Source organism: Puntigrus tetrazona, chromosome 11 (assembly GCF_018831695.1).
Source record: "Puntigrus tetrazona isolate hp1 chromosome 11, ASM1883169v1, whole genome shotgun sequence".
Taxonomy (NCBI): domain Eukaryota; kingdom Metazoa; phylum Chordata; class Actinopteri; order Cypriniformes; family Cyprinidae; genus Puntigrus; species Puntigrus tetrazona.
Window position 1 is genome coordinate 11,853,239 of NC_056709.1, and position 16,383 is coordinate 11,869,621.

General features: G+C 40.2%; 3 protein-coding genes across 3 annotated transcripts in view; 2 read left to right on the forward strand and 1 right to left on the reverse strand.

Annotated features, from left to right (window-relative positions):
* The window catches only part of LOC122353861 (G protein-coupled receptor 137Ba-like), a 1,117,577-nt gene that overhangs the window by 100,694 nt on the left and 1,000,500 nt on the right, over positions 1–16,383 (forward strand). The window lies entirely within an intron of this gene.
* LOC122353870 (claudin-22) lies at positions 3,101–5,917 on the reverse strand. The gene has a single exon (XM_043251762.1). It carries the CDS (start codon positions 5,530–5,532, stop codon positions 4,861–4,863), a length of 672 nt encoding a protein of 223 aa, XP_043107697.1. The 5' UTR covers positions 5,533–5,917; the 3' UTR covers positions 3,101–4,860.
* On the forward strand, positions 7,421–15,285 carry LOC122353892. The gene is given in 11 exon segments (XM_043251783.1): positions 7,421–7,785; positions 8,036–8,080; positions 8,167–8,505; positions 9,688–10,194; positions 10,196–11,361; positions 11,932–11,953; positions 12,459–12,495; positions 12,823–12,871; positions 13,005–13,056; positions 13,643–15,012; positions 15,102–15,285. Coding segments are annotated over 9 exon segments (3,453 nt in total). The 5' UTR covers positions 7,421–7,785; positions 8,036–8,080; positions 8,167–8,405; the 3' UTR covers positions 15,252–15,285.

Sequence of the window (16,383 nt, forward strand, 5' to 3'; positions counted from 1 at the left end):
TATCTAAGGGTATAATTTCACGTGAAATAAATATGCATATATGCATCTTTCACGCTTTTCTGCTTTTATTTGGCATGCTATACATTTCCATGCATTTTCACGAGACTTCAATTTCAATGTTTCATATAACATCATTCACCTATAGCTATATTCCTGCGTTAGGAAGACACTTTTATGCAAAGCGACTTTATCTGTAATTGCTAACAGATGCTGTTGGGGGTTTTCAGGACCCCGGAGGACCTCGTGTGCAACATTAGTGTAAATAGCCTAATTAAACCTAATAATTACATGAAGTATCATTAACACATTTAGGTCATAATGTGCAAACAATACTGTACTATAATACTATAAGAATTAGTTGGCTTGTTAAAGTTAGGCAGAATTTTGCGTGCAAAAAAAATATATGGATAAATATGAATTGCTGTAGTAACGTATTGAAGCTCAGCTCGCAAAGAAGCCTCTTTTATATTATTAATCTCGGGCTTGAATACGATCGGAGCGACCTCTGACCTCGCAGATTCCTGTTTGGAAAAAATGATTACAGTATTTCGCTGAGCGGCGATAAATGTGTTCGCCTTGAGTCACACCGGCTCAACATGACAATTAATAAAACACAGAGAAGTCACGCTTTATTATTACATGCAGAAATCGTGTGAAATAGCGGCCACGTGTTTAGAATGTTGTTATAAAACGGGCTATTTTTTCATAGATAGACCTATGCATGGCCTATTTTCAAATAAAGATAAAATTGGGTTGAAGTTTGTGCATATTCTGCTTGTTTGATGGTAGTGGCGTTATATGGTGCATTATACAGATTCAACTGATAAAATACACAATTGCGGAAAACATAAATAAAAAATAAATAAATACAAATATTTTTTTAAAAGTTGGATTAATACTTAAAACAAAATTAATGTAGCAACGGAAGTTTTTAAATAAAAATAGTATATATATATATATATATATATATATATATATATATATATATATATATACAGTATGTATATATGTATATGTATGTATATAAAACCTGTTTACATTCTAATTGTATTGTATTTAATTTTTTCCATGTTTTTTGTGCTTTTATCTTTAATTCGTGGTTGCATGTATGTGTATAATGTCTTTGAATTATTAAATGGGTCTGTCATTATTCCCAGCACTGTTGCTGTAAACTGCTGTATGAAGCATATTATATAAAGCCATGGGTTTTTTTAATAACATTCGAATCTCACATAGTTACTATACAAATAATAATAAATACATTGGAACGAGAAATAATAAGACGCTTTCATCCAGTGCTTTCACTGCAAGCCAAACCGTTGACCTTGATGTTGCCCGGGCAACGCTCTCTTCACATTTGAGCTATATTTTTTTTAAAATTGCATGCTTAGTTATCTGATTATAAACATAAAGTCAGGAGCAGGAAGCGCTTGATTACTGTAAGAAGACATGAGTCAGACTGTAATCCTGACGATCAAGTCAATGAAGGAATTAAAAGGAGGGATTATTTCCTTGATCCTTAAAGCATGCAATAAGTGATTGATTTTATCACTGCTGCTTTATATGACCGGCGTCTAAGAAACTTTAACCAGATTAGTAATATTTTATTACTAATGCTAATGCTAATGCTAATGCCAATGCTAATGCCACAGGCCTCCATTGCACACACAATTATTCATTTAGTTTGTGCACTTTCTGCCCGCATTTGATCAAAAATCCAGTAAAAACAGTCAAACTCTGGAACTTACATTAGGATTGAAAAGAACCGGTGACGGAAATACGATCATCGTTGGTCGCGTCGCTATTTTTTCACGACCCCACGAAGCTTCAATAAGCAGCATTTTTCAAAACGGAAACTGCAGTGGCGCATTTATAACGAAAAACGGCTTTCGGCGGTAATCGTCACCCGCATCTCGAGCTTGCATCGCTGCGATCAATTCGATTTGAAGTCGTAATGATGTTTGATCGTTTTTTACTGCACTTTGTGATCGCCGGCGAGCGGAAGAGGCCTCTTTGAGAGTCTGAATTGTGACGGGACGGCCGTTTTCTGCTTTCTGTGTGTGTTTGATCAGGGTCATCGTCGGGAAGCGGAGGTCTCTGGCCCCGCTCCAGGGCCGTAGGTGTGAAGCGGAGCGGAGGATGGCGGTGGCAGGGCACGTGAAACGCTCCGCAGCCCATCACTGCGCTAATTGTTCGGCTGGAAACGCGGCCTGTGCCAAAGCAGTTCTCTCTGAGCTCCACATTGTGCCAAGACCGACGGCAGCGGAACAAAAGGCCTCTCTCAGCGCTCCGGAGAAGCTCCAGACACGAGCTCAGTGAACACGCTTTTCTGAAATAGAAATTATTGTTATTATTGCAATTTTATTTTATTCAGTTCACACCTCACACACCTTGCCATTCTGACGAAAGAGAAAGATGCATATAAAAAATGCATATTTTTGTCGTATAATTGTGAGATCAAAAGTGATGTTAGTTCAAATTAAATAATTCTTATGTGATATTTCACATTTTGGACTTTTTTTTGGACTTAACGTTTTGCAATTCCGAGGCAAAAGCTGTGAAATATTCAATCAGAGTCTAAACAAGATAAATTGTGAGTTGATGAGTTCGCTTTTTTCTGAATAGCGAGAGGAATCCAAACAAAAAAAGCCAAATAAATTGTCGTATAAAATGTTTATTCCATGGCAGAAACAGGCTTCCATTCAACAATTAAAAAAAAAAACATTTTAAATATTTTGCAATGATATTTTAGTTACAGTTTCTCCAATTTTGCATTACCGAATATTTCTTGTTCCATATAACCACATTTTATTTGCGTATTTTACATAAACCGCATCATTATATTTAACGTTCGTGCTTTTTTAGCTTGTTTGTTTTCACAGTTTTATACCGATGTTTGAATAAATGCGTTTTGATCGTTTAATTAAAGACGGGTGGATGCTTCTAATAAACTATGGGGATTTCTGAGCATGACTGACAGACGTTACGTTCATTGGTTTATGTTCAAACTGTTCAAACACGTAGCTCTCAAACCGATGCCTGGATATACAAGCCGCGGGAATCGTCCGGCACTGAAGAGAGCCGCGTGACGAGGGACGCGTTTCATCACGCCTCATTATCATAAAGGAAGTGGGCAGGAAGTCGTCGGCGCCATGTGCTCCTGATAGTGAACAAACCTTTGTACGTAAAGATGGGAAGATTAGCATACAAAGTCATAATGAGTCCATTGTGGAACGCCAACAATGAGAACGTTTGAGTTGACGGCGTGGACCCGGGACCGGGCCGAGAGACGGACCTCCAGGAGCTGAAAGATGATCAAAGACAGAGTCCTGGTGAAGAACGCTGCTCTGTCGGGTTCATCGGGACACTTCACAGATCACGAACTCTGGCTTTCTCCTGCACGATAATTGTCTTTTGCAACGCAGTTTTGTTTCAGTGAAGATAACCGAAGGTCACCCGTCATTGTTTCTTTCAGCGAGCTCTCCGTGAGATGATATTATTGCATATTATATTATTGCACCTGGCGGTTTTTGTAAAAGCAGGACTTTAAACCAGTTTTTTTTTTTACAGCACTGAAAATCTGCTTAAAAGATTCCAGCTCTTGCTTTTCAGCAGCACGTTTTTTTTTTTTAATCATTATAATTTTTATTTATTTCCTTAATAATATAAGCAAGGCCATTCAAAGGTTCGAGAGGAACATAAAAAGTCTACTTAAAATCGCGACGCAAAAATAAAAGTGAAAAATTCTCGCTGTTTCTTTGTCACTGATCTGATTAAAAGTATAAACTAGTTTATTATAATTTTTTTTTCTTTTGAGCAGGTAACTCTTTTTATGCAAGTAAAGAATGCGACAACATGTGCCAAATACAGAATGCATTATTATCCCCTGTTTGTTACAAAACACGAATAGAATTGCATTAACGATATAAATTAATTTATTTTTTTATATTGCTACCCGATCTCATGAATAGCAGGCCAAATAAAAATGAAAACTTGGTATAGACACGTCAAAAAATGGTATATGCGTGAACTGCGTGTCATATTCACGCCAAAACCAATGTGTGTCTATTAATACCACGAGTTTTCGTTTTTTTCCTGGCATGCTGTTTATACGCATTTTCACGAGACCGGATATGCATGTTGCCCCAAAACTCGCATTTGCGCAAAAACCTAAAAAGCCGCAAAATCATCTCCTGAAATAAACGGATGTGCTTTGGTACTTCGCTTTAAGATTTCAGAGAACGCTCCTCTCGTTCAGTCGCTCTCTTTTGAATACAATCGCTTTCTTTTGGATAATTAGCATAACATTGTCTCTCGTGGATGACCTTGTGGTCATAAAAACCCAAGTCGCGCTTTCTCGGAAAGTTCGCATCGTTAGTGTGCTTTCATTAGAACCACGTTCACGTGCAGGTTTGGGTTTGAGCTTTTAAAGCGTGACCCTGGACCACAAAATCAGTCAGGGAAAGTGCATTTGCTGCAATAGCCAACAATGCATTGCACGGATAGAAAAGTTTTGTGTGCCAAACATTATTAGGCTATTAGGCGTGGATCGTGTCCCATGAAGATATTTCGTCAAATGCATCGCTAAGGGCTTCGCTCTCAGATTCCAGATTTCCAAATAGTTGCATCTCGGCCAAATATTGTCCAATTATATTGTGCATAAATCACTATTTGATTTAACTGACCCTTATGAGTGGTTTTGCGCCCCGGGGTCACAAATGATTCACAATATGCGGTCTAATCTGTCCACAAACTAAATACAGCAGCATTATATTTACAATCTATGAATATATATATCTGATAATTTCAGTGCAAACCGCAAAAGATTAGTTGAAGCAAACTGTGCGTCCTTTAATAATCTCACACATATTCTGTCCTCCCGCGCGGAGAGCGCCGCGGACGCGTCCCTGGAGCTCCGTACAGCGCTAGAGATCGGTGCGGCGCGCGCGTCTCGTCCTGCGCGAACAAGCAAGAAGCGAGCAGCAAGAAACCGGCCGCCAAATGCAAAAAGCCAGCCGTCCAGCCGAGGAATAGCGCGTCCCCGAACTCCCACCGAGGAACCACGCTCGGCACGCTTTCGTCGAAGAACCGGAGAACCGTCAGGTGCGCCACGTACGAGACGGGCGCGAGACCGAGGACGCCCGCGACGACGCTCAAGACCCCGCCGAGCGTCTTCAAGGTCCTTTTGGCTCCGTGGCTCTCCGCGCGCCCGCAGCCGTTCACCAGGTTGATGCCCGGGATGGCGACCGAGAGCCCGAGCGCGCCCGCCGCCACGCTGCTGCACATCAGGATCCGGGCCAGGCGGATGTCCGACGGGAGACCCAGGAGACTGTTGTACGGCACGCACTCGGTCATCCCGTAATCCTGCACCACGCAGGTCTCCCACAACCCCAGCTGGAAGTTCTCGGTGGGCAGGAGCTCGGTGGAAAGCGTGAGCCACTGCGGCATCGTGAGGGTGAGCAGCGAGCACAAGCAGGCGCCCAGCGAGAAAAACACAGCCAGCAGCTCCAGGATCCATAACCCGGGGTCCATGCTCTCCTCCTCCTCCTCCTCCTCCCTGTCTACTAGTTAGTAGACTGAGAAGTGCGGAGAGCTGACGGGAGATATAGAGCCGCGCGTCATCTCGGGATGGAGGAGGAGACGCGAACAACAGCAGCATTCAGCCAGTGCTGGGGAAAGTCACTTAAACCCGTACAATGAGGCGTTGGGTGATGGAGACCATGGGAGGTCGTTTCCGCCGCTGCATATAATTAAACGCCACCCTAAAAAACTAGCTTTTGGCGTGCTTATGCTACGCGTGTCATGTGTACGCAAAAAAAGTGCGTGTCATATGCACGCCAAAAAATGTTTTCTCGTTTTTCTCATGACTGCCTGACACGAAGTCGTATACCTTTCAAACCATGTGTATAATGCAGAGAGCAGTGTTTAGGGTTTGTTATGTTTTGCATACTTGGTCTAAGGCCGGGTAATTGGCCTCGGGCGATTAAGCAATTAAAAACAACAACAACAACAACTGTAAACTATTTCTTGTTGAGTTTAAAACTGTATTTAAACTCGGAACAATCTCTAAGTTAAAAGCGCTTTGTTAATTAGCTCGTGCGTACCTGCTTGCTGCCCAGTACACAGTGTATTTTTAGTGTGTAGTATGCTTAATTGTCACATGACAAACTCAAACATTAATTCAGCACAGCTGTCTTTTTTTTTTACAAAGGAGGCCCAGTAGTAGTAAACCGTGCAATATTGCCCGACTCATTTTATAATTGACAAACTTTACATATTTGAAAACTGAGCCGTCTTTAACTGAAAATTAATATTTTTGCATTTACACCAATTGGGAAAAAGTGATATATTCTAGCTGCCCTGAATGCAAATCATGCTAAATTCTGCAAAAAATTCATTTTATTTTAGATAATTATACTTCAGTACTGTAGTACGTTATAAAACAGCATGCAATAACATACTGAGTGTAAACTATCAAATGCATTTTATTAGATGAATGCCAATTTATTCAGACAGAAACCTACATCTAAGCACACATGTTTTATTAAACACTATTATTATTTCCTGTTTTCAAATATTCACTCAATTTTTTAATTGAAAATAAGTGCCTGTCTGATCTGGCATGTGGCGGGAAAATAGCAGAAGTCTGACAGAAGGCAGATTCGAACACGGGACGATCGGTTCATCGGCACACACCTCACGACTTTTAGTCGCCGCGCTTTGGTGGGCGGGGATTATGTAAATTGGTTCTGCCAACAAATTGCTCTCAATTTGTCCTTAGAGTAATACACTGTGTTCCTTTTTTTTAGCTTAATTTTGTTTGCATAATTGAACATTTTTTATTTCAATATTTCAATATTATATATATTACATTACTGCAATATTAATATTATTATTATTGAATATCTTTGAAACGATCAATACTGTATAAAGCGCTATACGCATACAGGTGACGTCACTTGACTTGATCGGTGCTGTCGATTAAAGTGCAACGGTATTATTTTTAGGCACACAGCCAAAGTGTGTATCTGCACGGCGTCACAAACTAGTCCAAAGTATAGAAACAACACACTGCGATATAGTAGTATGCCGTTTCGACCACAGCTCCTGTACTGATCTCAGTGGACTTGAGTTACGTTTAGCAGGTTCTGGCGAATATAGTAGGTCATCCGGGTATTTCATGCATACAGAAAATTTGCATATAGGATGCTCGCGACCATAAACATGAAACAGCCGAAAATGAGGCATCTACGTATATATATATATATATATATATATATATATATATATATATATATATATATATATATATATATATATATGCTACCACCAGAGCAGCCGTGCCGCCATATTGGTATGCTCCACTGTTGCCATGGTTGCGACACGCTTTGATCTCGCCGCCTTACGGTCACGTGGTTCCTGGAGCTCTCCGCGCAGTCAGTAGGTGTGGTCGTCTTGAAGAGGTTTAGGTTTAAACAGTTTTAGGTAGGACGGACTGCAGTTTCGCTACATTTTGCACGGCCAATTACACTCACATCGCAGTTTTATTTTATGCAAATAATTTAACCAAATAAAAAGATTGAATAACGTTTTAAAACACAAGGACCCCAGCTGCATTCAAGGAAACCCTTTCTTTTATTGTGTTCATGGTCAGTCTTCAGTGTGACTTCCTATGGGAGGGTCTGGTCTGGTCTCTGGGCTAACCTTCATTTCTCTTCGCTTAAACTCTCACGAGAAAGTGAAAGTGAAGACCGAGGAGGAGAGAAACTCGCGGGAAAAGCTTGAGTATGTAACATTTATTTTGCTCTTGAAAATGTAGAATATAAACTCGTGTGTGTGTGTGTGTGTGTGTGTGTGTGTGTGTGTGTGTGTGTGTGTGTTTATTAACGTTTCCTGCGGTGTGAATCAATCCTGAGGATTCATTTTTAACGACTTTAGAACAACGAGGTCTACATACTACCGCAGACCTATGCCATCTAATGCACTTAAATCCAGTTTAAAGTCTGCTTCTGACAAGTTTTGTTTTTCCTGGCAGCTTCACGTGCACTTTGTGCCGAATCTACTGGATCCACTCTTAAAGGTGCGACAAATATCACAAAACATTTCAACTGCTGAAAACAGTAAAGTATCTTTTGTCCACACTGACACACAGTTTCTTTCTTACAGCAACAACGAACAGGATAAGTGTAAACCTGTGCAAGCAATTTTACAAAGTTCAGAAAAAAATCAATAATAATTTGTGCAATTGAGCATCAAACGCAATCTGGGAATGAAAGACTTCTTCCACATTTGACAAAACGTTAATTATAAACGAGTGCATGTGAAGTAAGCACGACTTTCCGGTGACAGACTGAACCAGACGGGTCTGTCTTTCAGGACTGTGGAAAAAGACTTGTGTGTTCAGCATGTCTACAGTAGGAGTGGATGTGATCGAAGCAGCAGCTCTGGGGAGGTCCTTCCGGCCGGGGATGCTGTACGACTGCAGGAAAGATGCTCTCGTTCCAGGTACGATACCGTGTCGCTCCCTGATTCGATATCAGTCCGTCTCGCAGCTAAAATGAACTGTTGATGAAGCCACTTGTTTTGTTCACAGCAGAATTATTTGACTAAATCATTCACTCACCAACAAAGACTGTTGCTTGTTTTGCTTTTGAACGAATCTTTTCGTTTTCATAACATTCATTGTATAAATGAAGTGTACATGCACATATATGCTGTGTATATATATATATATATATATATATATATATATATATATATATATATATATATATATATATATATATATATAGTGCCCTAAAGAGTGAATATAATTTTAACCAGAAACCGTAAAAAAAAACAGTAACCAGTAAAAACAGGTTAATGGTAATTTCCTGTATGAACTATAAATGATCTAAACAGACATTCGGTATAATTTAAAATGCTTTTAATAATAATGTTTAGTAAAAAATTACAAATCAACACATAATTAACTGTCAAAAGAAAAAGAACTGACTTTCCCAGAATTCTCTGCATGATACTTCTTTTTTTTTTTTAAAGCATTTTATTAAAAAAAATGTTGTTATCATTTATGTACTTTTATGTAGGATTTTATGCTACATTTTGTGATGTTTAATGTATGTTCGTTGCTTTAAGTTGTGTGTTCCCATGAATGACTGCGCACCTTCTCTACATTAGTATGAACGTCGTCTTGTGGAAAAGCTATTTATTACGAACTCCGGCCATTGGCTTCAAGATTTCCAAATTCTCAAAAAACAACGGTTTAAAAAGCGTGCAACGAATGCAAATTGGCATATTCCTGTCGCAATGCATGGTTTCTGTCACATTTGCATTGGTAAAACCAATTTATGTACATATAATTATTAGTAGATGCACTATATTTTGAAGATTTGGCCACAATTGCATACAATTACACAAGTGGCAAAAAGTATGCGGAGCATGCGTCTTTACTGCTATTACTGTCGTTTCTGTCGCATTGCTGCTCATTTGTATATATATGAAAACTATTTGTGGCCGCATCACAGCAACAGACACTGATTCTTATTTCACCAGAAACATCAAGCGCTTCAAGAAATAGTTCACCCAAAAATGAAAATGAACCACTAATCTTGTATATTATGGGGTAATTTTCATTTTTGAGACTTAAAGTGTCATCATTCGCATTTCTTTCCCTTTTTTTTTTTGCAGGAATCGCACTGTGGGGTCCGGAAAAGCTCCAGCAGAGTTTACAAACCCGTCCCCAAAACAACACCGACATCAAAGTCACCGCTTCAGACTCCATCGAGGACAAATCAGCCGTACTGAACATAGACGGCTCTCTGAAACTGAGTCTTTTAGGTGGACTGGTCAAAGTCACAGGAGCAGCCAAATATCTCAACGACACCAAGAAGTCTTTCAGACAGAAGAGACTGACACTACATTATCACTCAGCCTGCAGGTTTGAAGAACTGAGCATCAATCGCTTGGCGCCTGAAGATATCACGGTTGACGACGACGCAGCGACGCACGTGGTGACGGCAGTGCTGTACGGAGCTGACGCCTGCTTCGTGTTTGATAGAGAGGTTTCACCAGACGAGGACCAAAATGCAGTAGAAGGAGAAGCAAAACTGGCCCTCGAGAAACTCAGATTCATTTCGGCGGACGGGAACGCCAGTCCGAAGACGCAGTGGCGCTCAGAAGCACCCAGTCCAGAAGTTCACGTGCACGTTTTACGGCGACGTCCAGTTACCGTCAAACCCGGCTTCTTTTGAAGAAGCCCTGAAGGTTTTCGCTGATCTTCCAACACTGCTTGGAGAAAAGAAAGCGCTCGCCGTTCCCGTGAGAGTCTGGCTTCATCCTCTGAACAAACTTCGCTCGAGAGCTTTCGCGGACGTCGGCGTGGATCTGATCGCGGCCGTAGAGTCAGCCATTGAGAGTCTAAACACAGCTGAGATGAGATGCGGTGATCTTCTGAAAGACTCTCCCGCTCTGACCTTTACTGCGTTTCGAGACAAAATTATTCAGATGCAGGAAAACTGCGCTTCGTACAAAACGAGGCTCGCGAAGAGACTCGGCTCTCTGCTGCCGAGCATCCGTGGAGGCTTGTTGAAGGAAACGGCGTTAAACGATCTTCTACAAGAACACCGGGAATCTCCCTTCAGGAGATCCGAGCTTGCAGAATGGCTGAAAGAGAGAGAGAGAGAGTCTGAGATCGTTAAATCGGTCCTCCGACAGCTGCAGGACGCCGGCGCGCGAGCAGACGTCGACGTGGATGTGATGTTAATGGATCTGGAAGTCGAAAATGTGGTCTGTTTCGTGTTCACATCGCTGGGCCGGACAGATGCGCTGCTGCTCCAACAAAAGGCCTGCTTGAGTCCTTCAGAAAAAGATAGAAACAACGATAACCGCTCTGGCGCAAAGCGAACGTCTTGGCTCAGTCCCGAGATCCGAAAGGCCATGAGGAGGAACTTGAAGACGTTTAAGAGCTTGATCGATTCAGAAGACCGCAAGCCAGCCAGGTTTATCGTGTCCTCGAGTGAAATGGAGAATAATCCTGGTTCCTGCGTTCTGCTGTATGAAAGTGAATGTGATGAAGCCGTCTGCTTTACACCTCCATCCAAACCATCCTGTCCGGTCACCGAAGAGGTCAAAGAAAACAGCGTGTCTCTGAAGGTTCCTCCGGCGTGCTCCTCAACAGAGGAGCTCAGATTACTGTGTAAAGCGAAGCAGGACTCGGTCTGGAAATCTAAAGCCGTGATGAAGGATGAAAACACGGTTACTCTGACTGATCTGAGAGCAGGAACCGAGTACGAGATGGTGTGTGCGGCGGTGGGGAAACTCAACTACACCGTGTACAGTGACGCCACTGAAGTTACCACGGAGGTATGTACAGTCATGGCCAAAATTGTTGGCACCCTGCTAGTATTTCTCACAGAAAAGTACTGCATTAACACATGCTTTGCTGTACACATGTTTATTCACTTTGTGTGTATTGGAACAAAATAAAAAAGTTAGGGAAAATAGCTAATTTGACAGATAAGAACTCCAAAAACGGGCTGGTCAAAAATATTGGCACCCTTTTGAAAAATGGATAAATAAGATTGTTTCAAGCATGTGATGCTTCTTTAAACTCACCTGGGGCAAGTATCGGGTGGGCAATATATAAATCACACCTGAAAGCAGATAAAAAGGAGAAAATGTCTTAGTCTTTGCATTGTGTGCCACACCAAGCATGGACAGCAGAACGAGGAGAAGAAAACTGTCTGAGTGCCAAAATTGTGGAATAAACACGTGTGTAGCAAAACGTGTTAATGCAATACTTTTCTGTGAGAAATACTTGATTTTCCATCAATTGTGATCATGATGACCCTCGAGCTAATATCAGCTGAGAATGTGTAATTAAAAGCACTTAATAGTCAACGATAGTTAATTGGTATCAAATGGTTCTTTTAGGGAAGGAGCAGTACGAGTACCGGTGAGTCACATATTCTTTCTGTCTATAAACTTGCAAAAACAAAGTGCATGGAAGTGAATAAAAATGACCCCATACTTTACTCACCCCCAAGCCATCCTAGGTGTATGTGACTTTCTTCTTTCAGATGAACACAGCCTTTTCAAGCTTGGCAATGCTAGTGGATGCTGGCCATTATTTTGAAGCTCCATAAATCGTATATATATCCATCGTAAATCTAACCTGTACGCCTCTGGGGGGTTAGCGCATGTCCTCTGATACGCATGCATTTGTAAGCATTAACCTTCATGTGGCTCGAAAATCTATGCAATGTCCTATAATTCCAAAAGTATTCCTAAAAATGATAAACCATCGTTTTTAACGGTCCTAAATATCAACGGCATGCTATTTACACTAAATAGTGTAAATTCACACTAACTGAAAATAGCAGCAAATAGCATTTTCTACTGTACTACTTATTTACGTCGATAAATGTGTGTTTTTGTCGTCTTACTTCCATTTGAAACAGAAGAAACCTCTACAGGACGAGTTGAAGCGACCGGAAGGTGGGAGAGTCCTGTTATATTTTACAGTAATGAGTAAATGCGCTAAACACAGCTCCGTTTTAACTAATTGCACGCTTTCTTTAATTGCTGCTCAAGCTTCATGAAGCTTTTGCGATGCACTTAAAATATACAGGTACATTTTGACACTCATTCATATATCGATGAGGCAAGAAATCATTTATTTTCAAATGTTGCTTTTTATGTTTCTTCTCGCGCCCTTTTAGAAAATATACAAAATTGTGGCGTGATCTCATTGCATATGATGCACAAGCGTTATTGACGAGCAGGTCAGCTTTGAGGAAAATGATTAAAAATGTTCTCCTGCAGGAGCCAGAATTTGAACGCACTGACGAATCCGGATGTTTACAGCATCAAGGTATTGTTATTGCTCATCAGTGTTCATAGAGATCTGTGTTTGTACATAGCACCTGCAGATTCAAGTCTCCTTTGATATAAAGATATTCAATAATGTCTTCATAATGCGGAGTTTGTCTGATTTATTGGAGCAGCTCAAGCCGCCCGTGATCAACCCAAAGAGCAGCAAACAGAGCCAATCATCAGGTAAACAATAATGACGTGTGATTTAAATCATTAGAGTTTTGCTACCTTAAATTAATCCTGCATCGCTATTTCGTGACTTGTTCCAGTGATCGATTTTCAACACATACATATTAGAGGACATATTAGAGTTTTCTAGAAACTTGGGAACATAAAACACTCACAACCGAACCAGAACAATAACAATAATTGGAAATAGTTCGGATTGCATGCGGCACTAAGTGAAAGAAAATCTGTTTTAAAGTTACAGCCTCTTAAAAGAAAGAGTCGACTCCGAATCATTGAAACGAGTCGTTTTTGAAACGAATCCCCATGTTGATCGCATTAGCATATTCCCCGCCCACTTCTCGGTTTGAGCGAAATTCGATTCTTTGCCACTAGGTGTTTCTTTTGGAGCGCTAAAATCAAACGGCGCTTTAAATGAAATCCACCAATCGCCGGAATAACGCATCGTTAAAGGAATGGCTTTTACGAGTCTATGTCTATCGTATGTCTATTGTTCGCGGACTTTACGTAAACCCTTTAATAATCGAGTTTGTTGATTATAAAAGCATGGGATGCGATCGACGAACTGTGTTTGTGTCTGTAGCATCAGTGTCCTCATCGAAGGCGTTCAGACTGAGGCTGAAGGAGGAGTATCAGTATCTGAACGGAAGACAAAACCTCAACGATGTCTTCGTCGAGCAACTCATCACAGAAGACCCCGACTCTCACATCAGCGACGGCAGACGCATCCCGCGCCAAAACGTGCTCGAAGGCCAGCATATCAGGAGCGTCTTGCTGAAGGGAGACGCCGGCGTCGGGAAAACCACGGCCGTGCAGAAGTTCGTCCTGGACTGGGCTGAAGAGAAGTCAAACGCAGACATCGCCTACATCTTTCCAATACCTTTTCAGACGCTCAACGTGATCAGAGAGACGACGAAGACGTGTAGCTTCGCCGGGATCCTGCGGCGGTGCTTCGGAAAGGACGAACGCCTGAAAGTCTACGGCTCCGAGCGGATCGTGCTGATCTTCGACGGGCTGAATGAGTTCAAACCTCCTCTGGATTTCAAAAGCGCGAAGACGATTACGGATAAAAACCAGCCGGCCTCTGTCTCTTGCCTTCTGGCGAACGTCATCGCGGGAAATCTGTTTCCGAACGCTCAGATCTGGATCACCAGCAGACCGGCAGCGGTCAAGCAGATTCCCGATGCATTTATTGATCGCGTGACGGAGATCCACGGCTTTACCGATCTACAGAAGAAGGAGTATTTCGGGAAGAGCATTAGGGATCAGGCGACGGCCGGTAAAGTCATCGGTCACATCCAAAAATCCCGCCGCATCGAGAGCATGTGTCATCTCCCGGATTACTGCAGAATCGTCGCGGCGATTCCAGAGAAGATGTTCAGATCATGCCGTGACGATTTCCCCAAGACCCTCACCCAGATGTACGCCAGACTCCTGCTGGATCAGACCGAACTCATTCTAGAGAGGAAAGAGAGCATCGTCGCTCTGGGCAGGATAGCGCTTCACCTGCTGGCGAACGGAAACGCTCTGTTCTGTCGCGAGCACTTGGAGAGATGTGGCTTCGGAGACGAAGGCGTTCTGGCGCGCGCGTCGATCGTGAAGGAGGTCGGGGATGAAAGCGGCCGTAAATTGCTGCGTTTCGCGGATCGCAGAGCGCAGGAGTTTCTGGCGGCTTTATACGCCACCGAAATCATTAACGTGGACAACGATCTTCAGCTCAGAGATCTGTCCGCGCTGAGACTCGGAAAGTACTCCTTTACAGACACTGGATCGCTCTTCGCGGTGATAGAAAGCACTTTAGAAAGACAAATAGATCTTTTCTTCTTCTTTTTAATGGGTTTGTCGCTGGAGTCCAGTCAGACAGCTTTAAAAGGCCTCCTGACACCGAGAAAAAGATGCTCTTCGATCAGTCAAAGCCCGGTTAACGTCATCAAGCAGCTGATTAATTCCAATCTGGGAGATACAGACCGATGCCGCTTCCTGTTTCATGTGCTGGAAAGAGCTGGATACTTAATCCAGGAAATAAAAACACAGCTGAAAATCTGGGAGATACAGACCGATGCCGTTTCCTGTTTGATGCTTTGAAAGAGCTGGATGAGCGATACTTAATCCAGGAAATAAAAACACAGCTGAAATCTGGACTCAAACCCTCTCCTGCTGAGATTTCAGCTCTGGTCAATATAGAAAAGTGACTCTATATATATATATATATATATATATATATATATATATATATATATATATATATATATATATATATATATATATATATATATATATATATATATATATGAGAGAAACACTGAGTGTGAATGCATCAAGGATCTGCATGTGAACATTTCTGATTTCTGCTTTCAGATGCAACCTTGAAACTTGTATTAAACATTTCATTTTGTGTTATCGATCGCGTGACGGAGATCCAGAAAGAGCACTGAAACTTGGATTAAATATCTAAGTGTATATTTTTTTTTAATTTAGTGTGTATCAACTTCGAAAGTCATGACTAATCACTATTAATGGCATACAAAATTAAAGTTTGTGTTTACACAATATATGTATGTGTACTGTGTTTATTATGTATAATACATGCATAAAAATATTATATATTATATATATTTATATATATATACATATATATACATATATATATATATACATATATATATATATATATATATATATATATATATATATATATATATATATATATATATATATATATATATATATATATATATATACATATATATACATATATATATATATATATATATATATATATATATATATATATATATATATATATATATATACATATACATACATATATATATATATACATACATATATATATATATATACATACATATATATATATATATATACATAATATATATATATATATATATATGTATGTATACATATATATATATGTATATATATATAATATATATATGTATACATAATATATATTATATATACATATATTATATATATGTATTATATATATATATATATATATATATATATATATATATATATATATATATACATGTATATATATATATTATATATATATATATATATGCTTACATGTATGTGCAATATATTATTAAATGTAATAAAAAATTTTCATAGACTATAAAAGTATTTTTACTATATAAAAACATAACATATTTGTCTTAAAAATATATTTCTGTGTGTATTGTCTGCCAGTTTTGAAGCTGAACATGAAAGCTGACGTTTGAGAAGGAAAAATACTTTGAGATAAAACTCTCCCACGCTGCCCGGACAATGGTTCACATGTTCAAAAGACTTGAATTA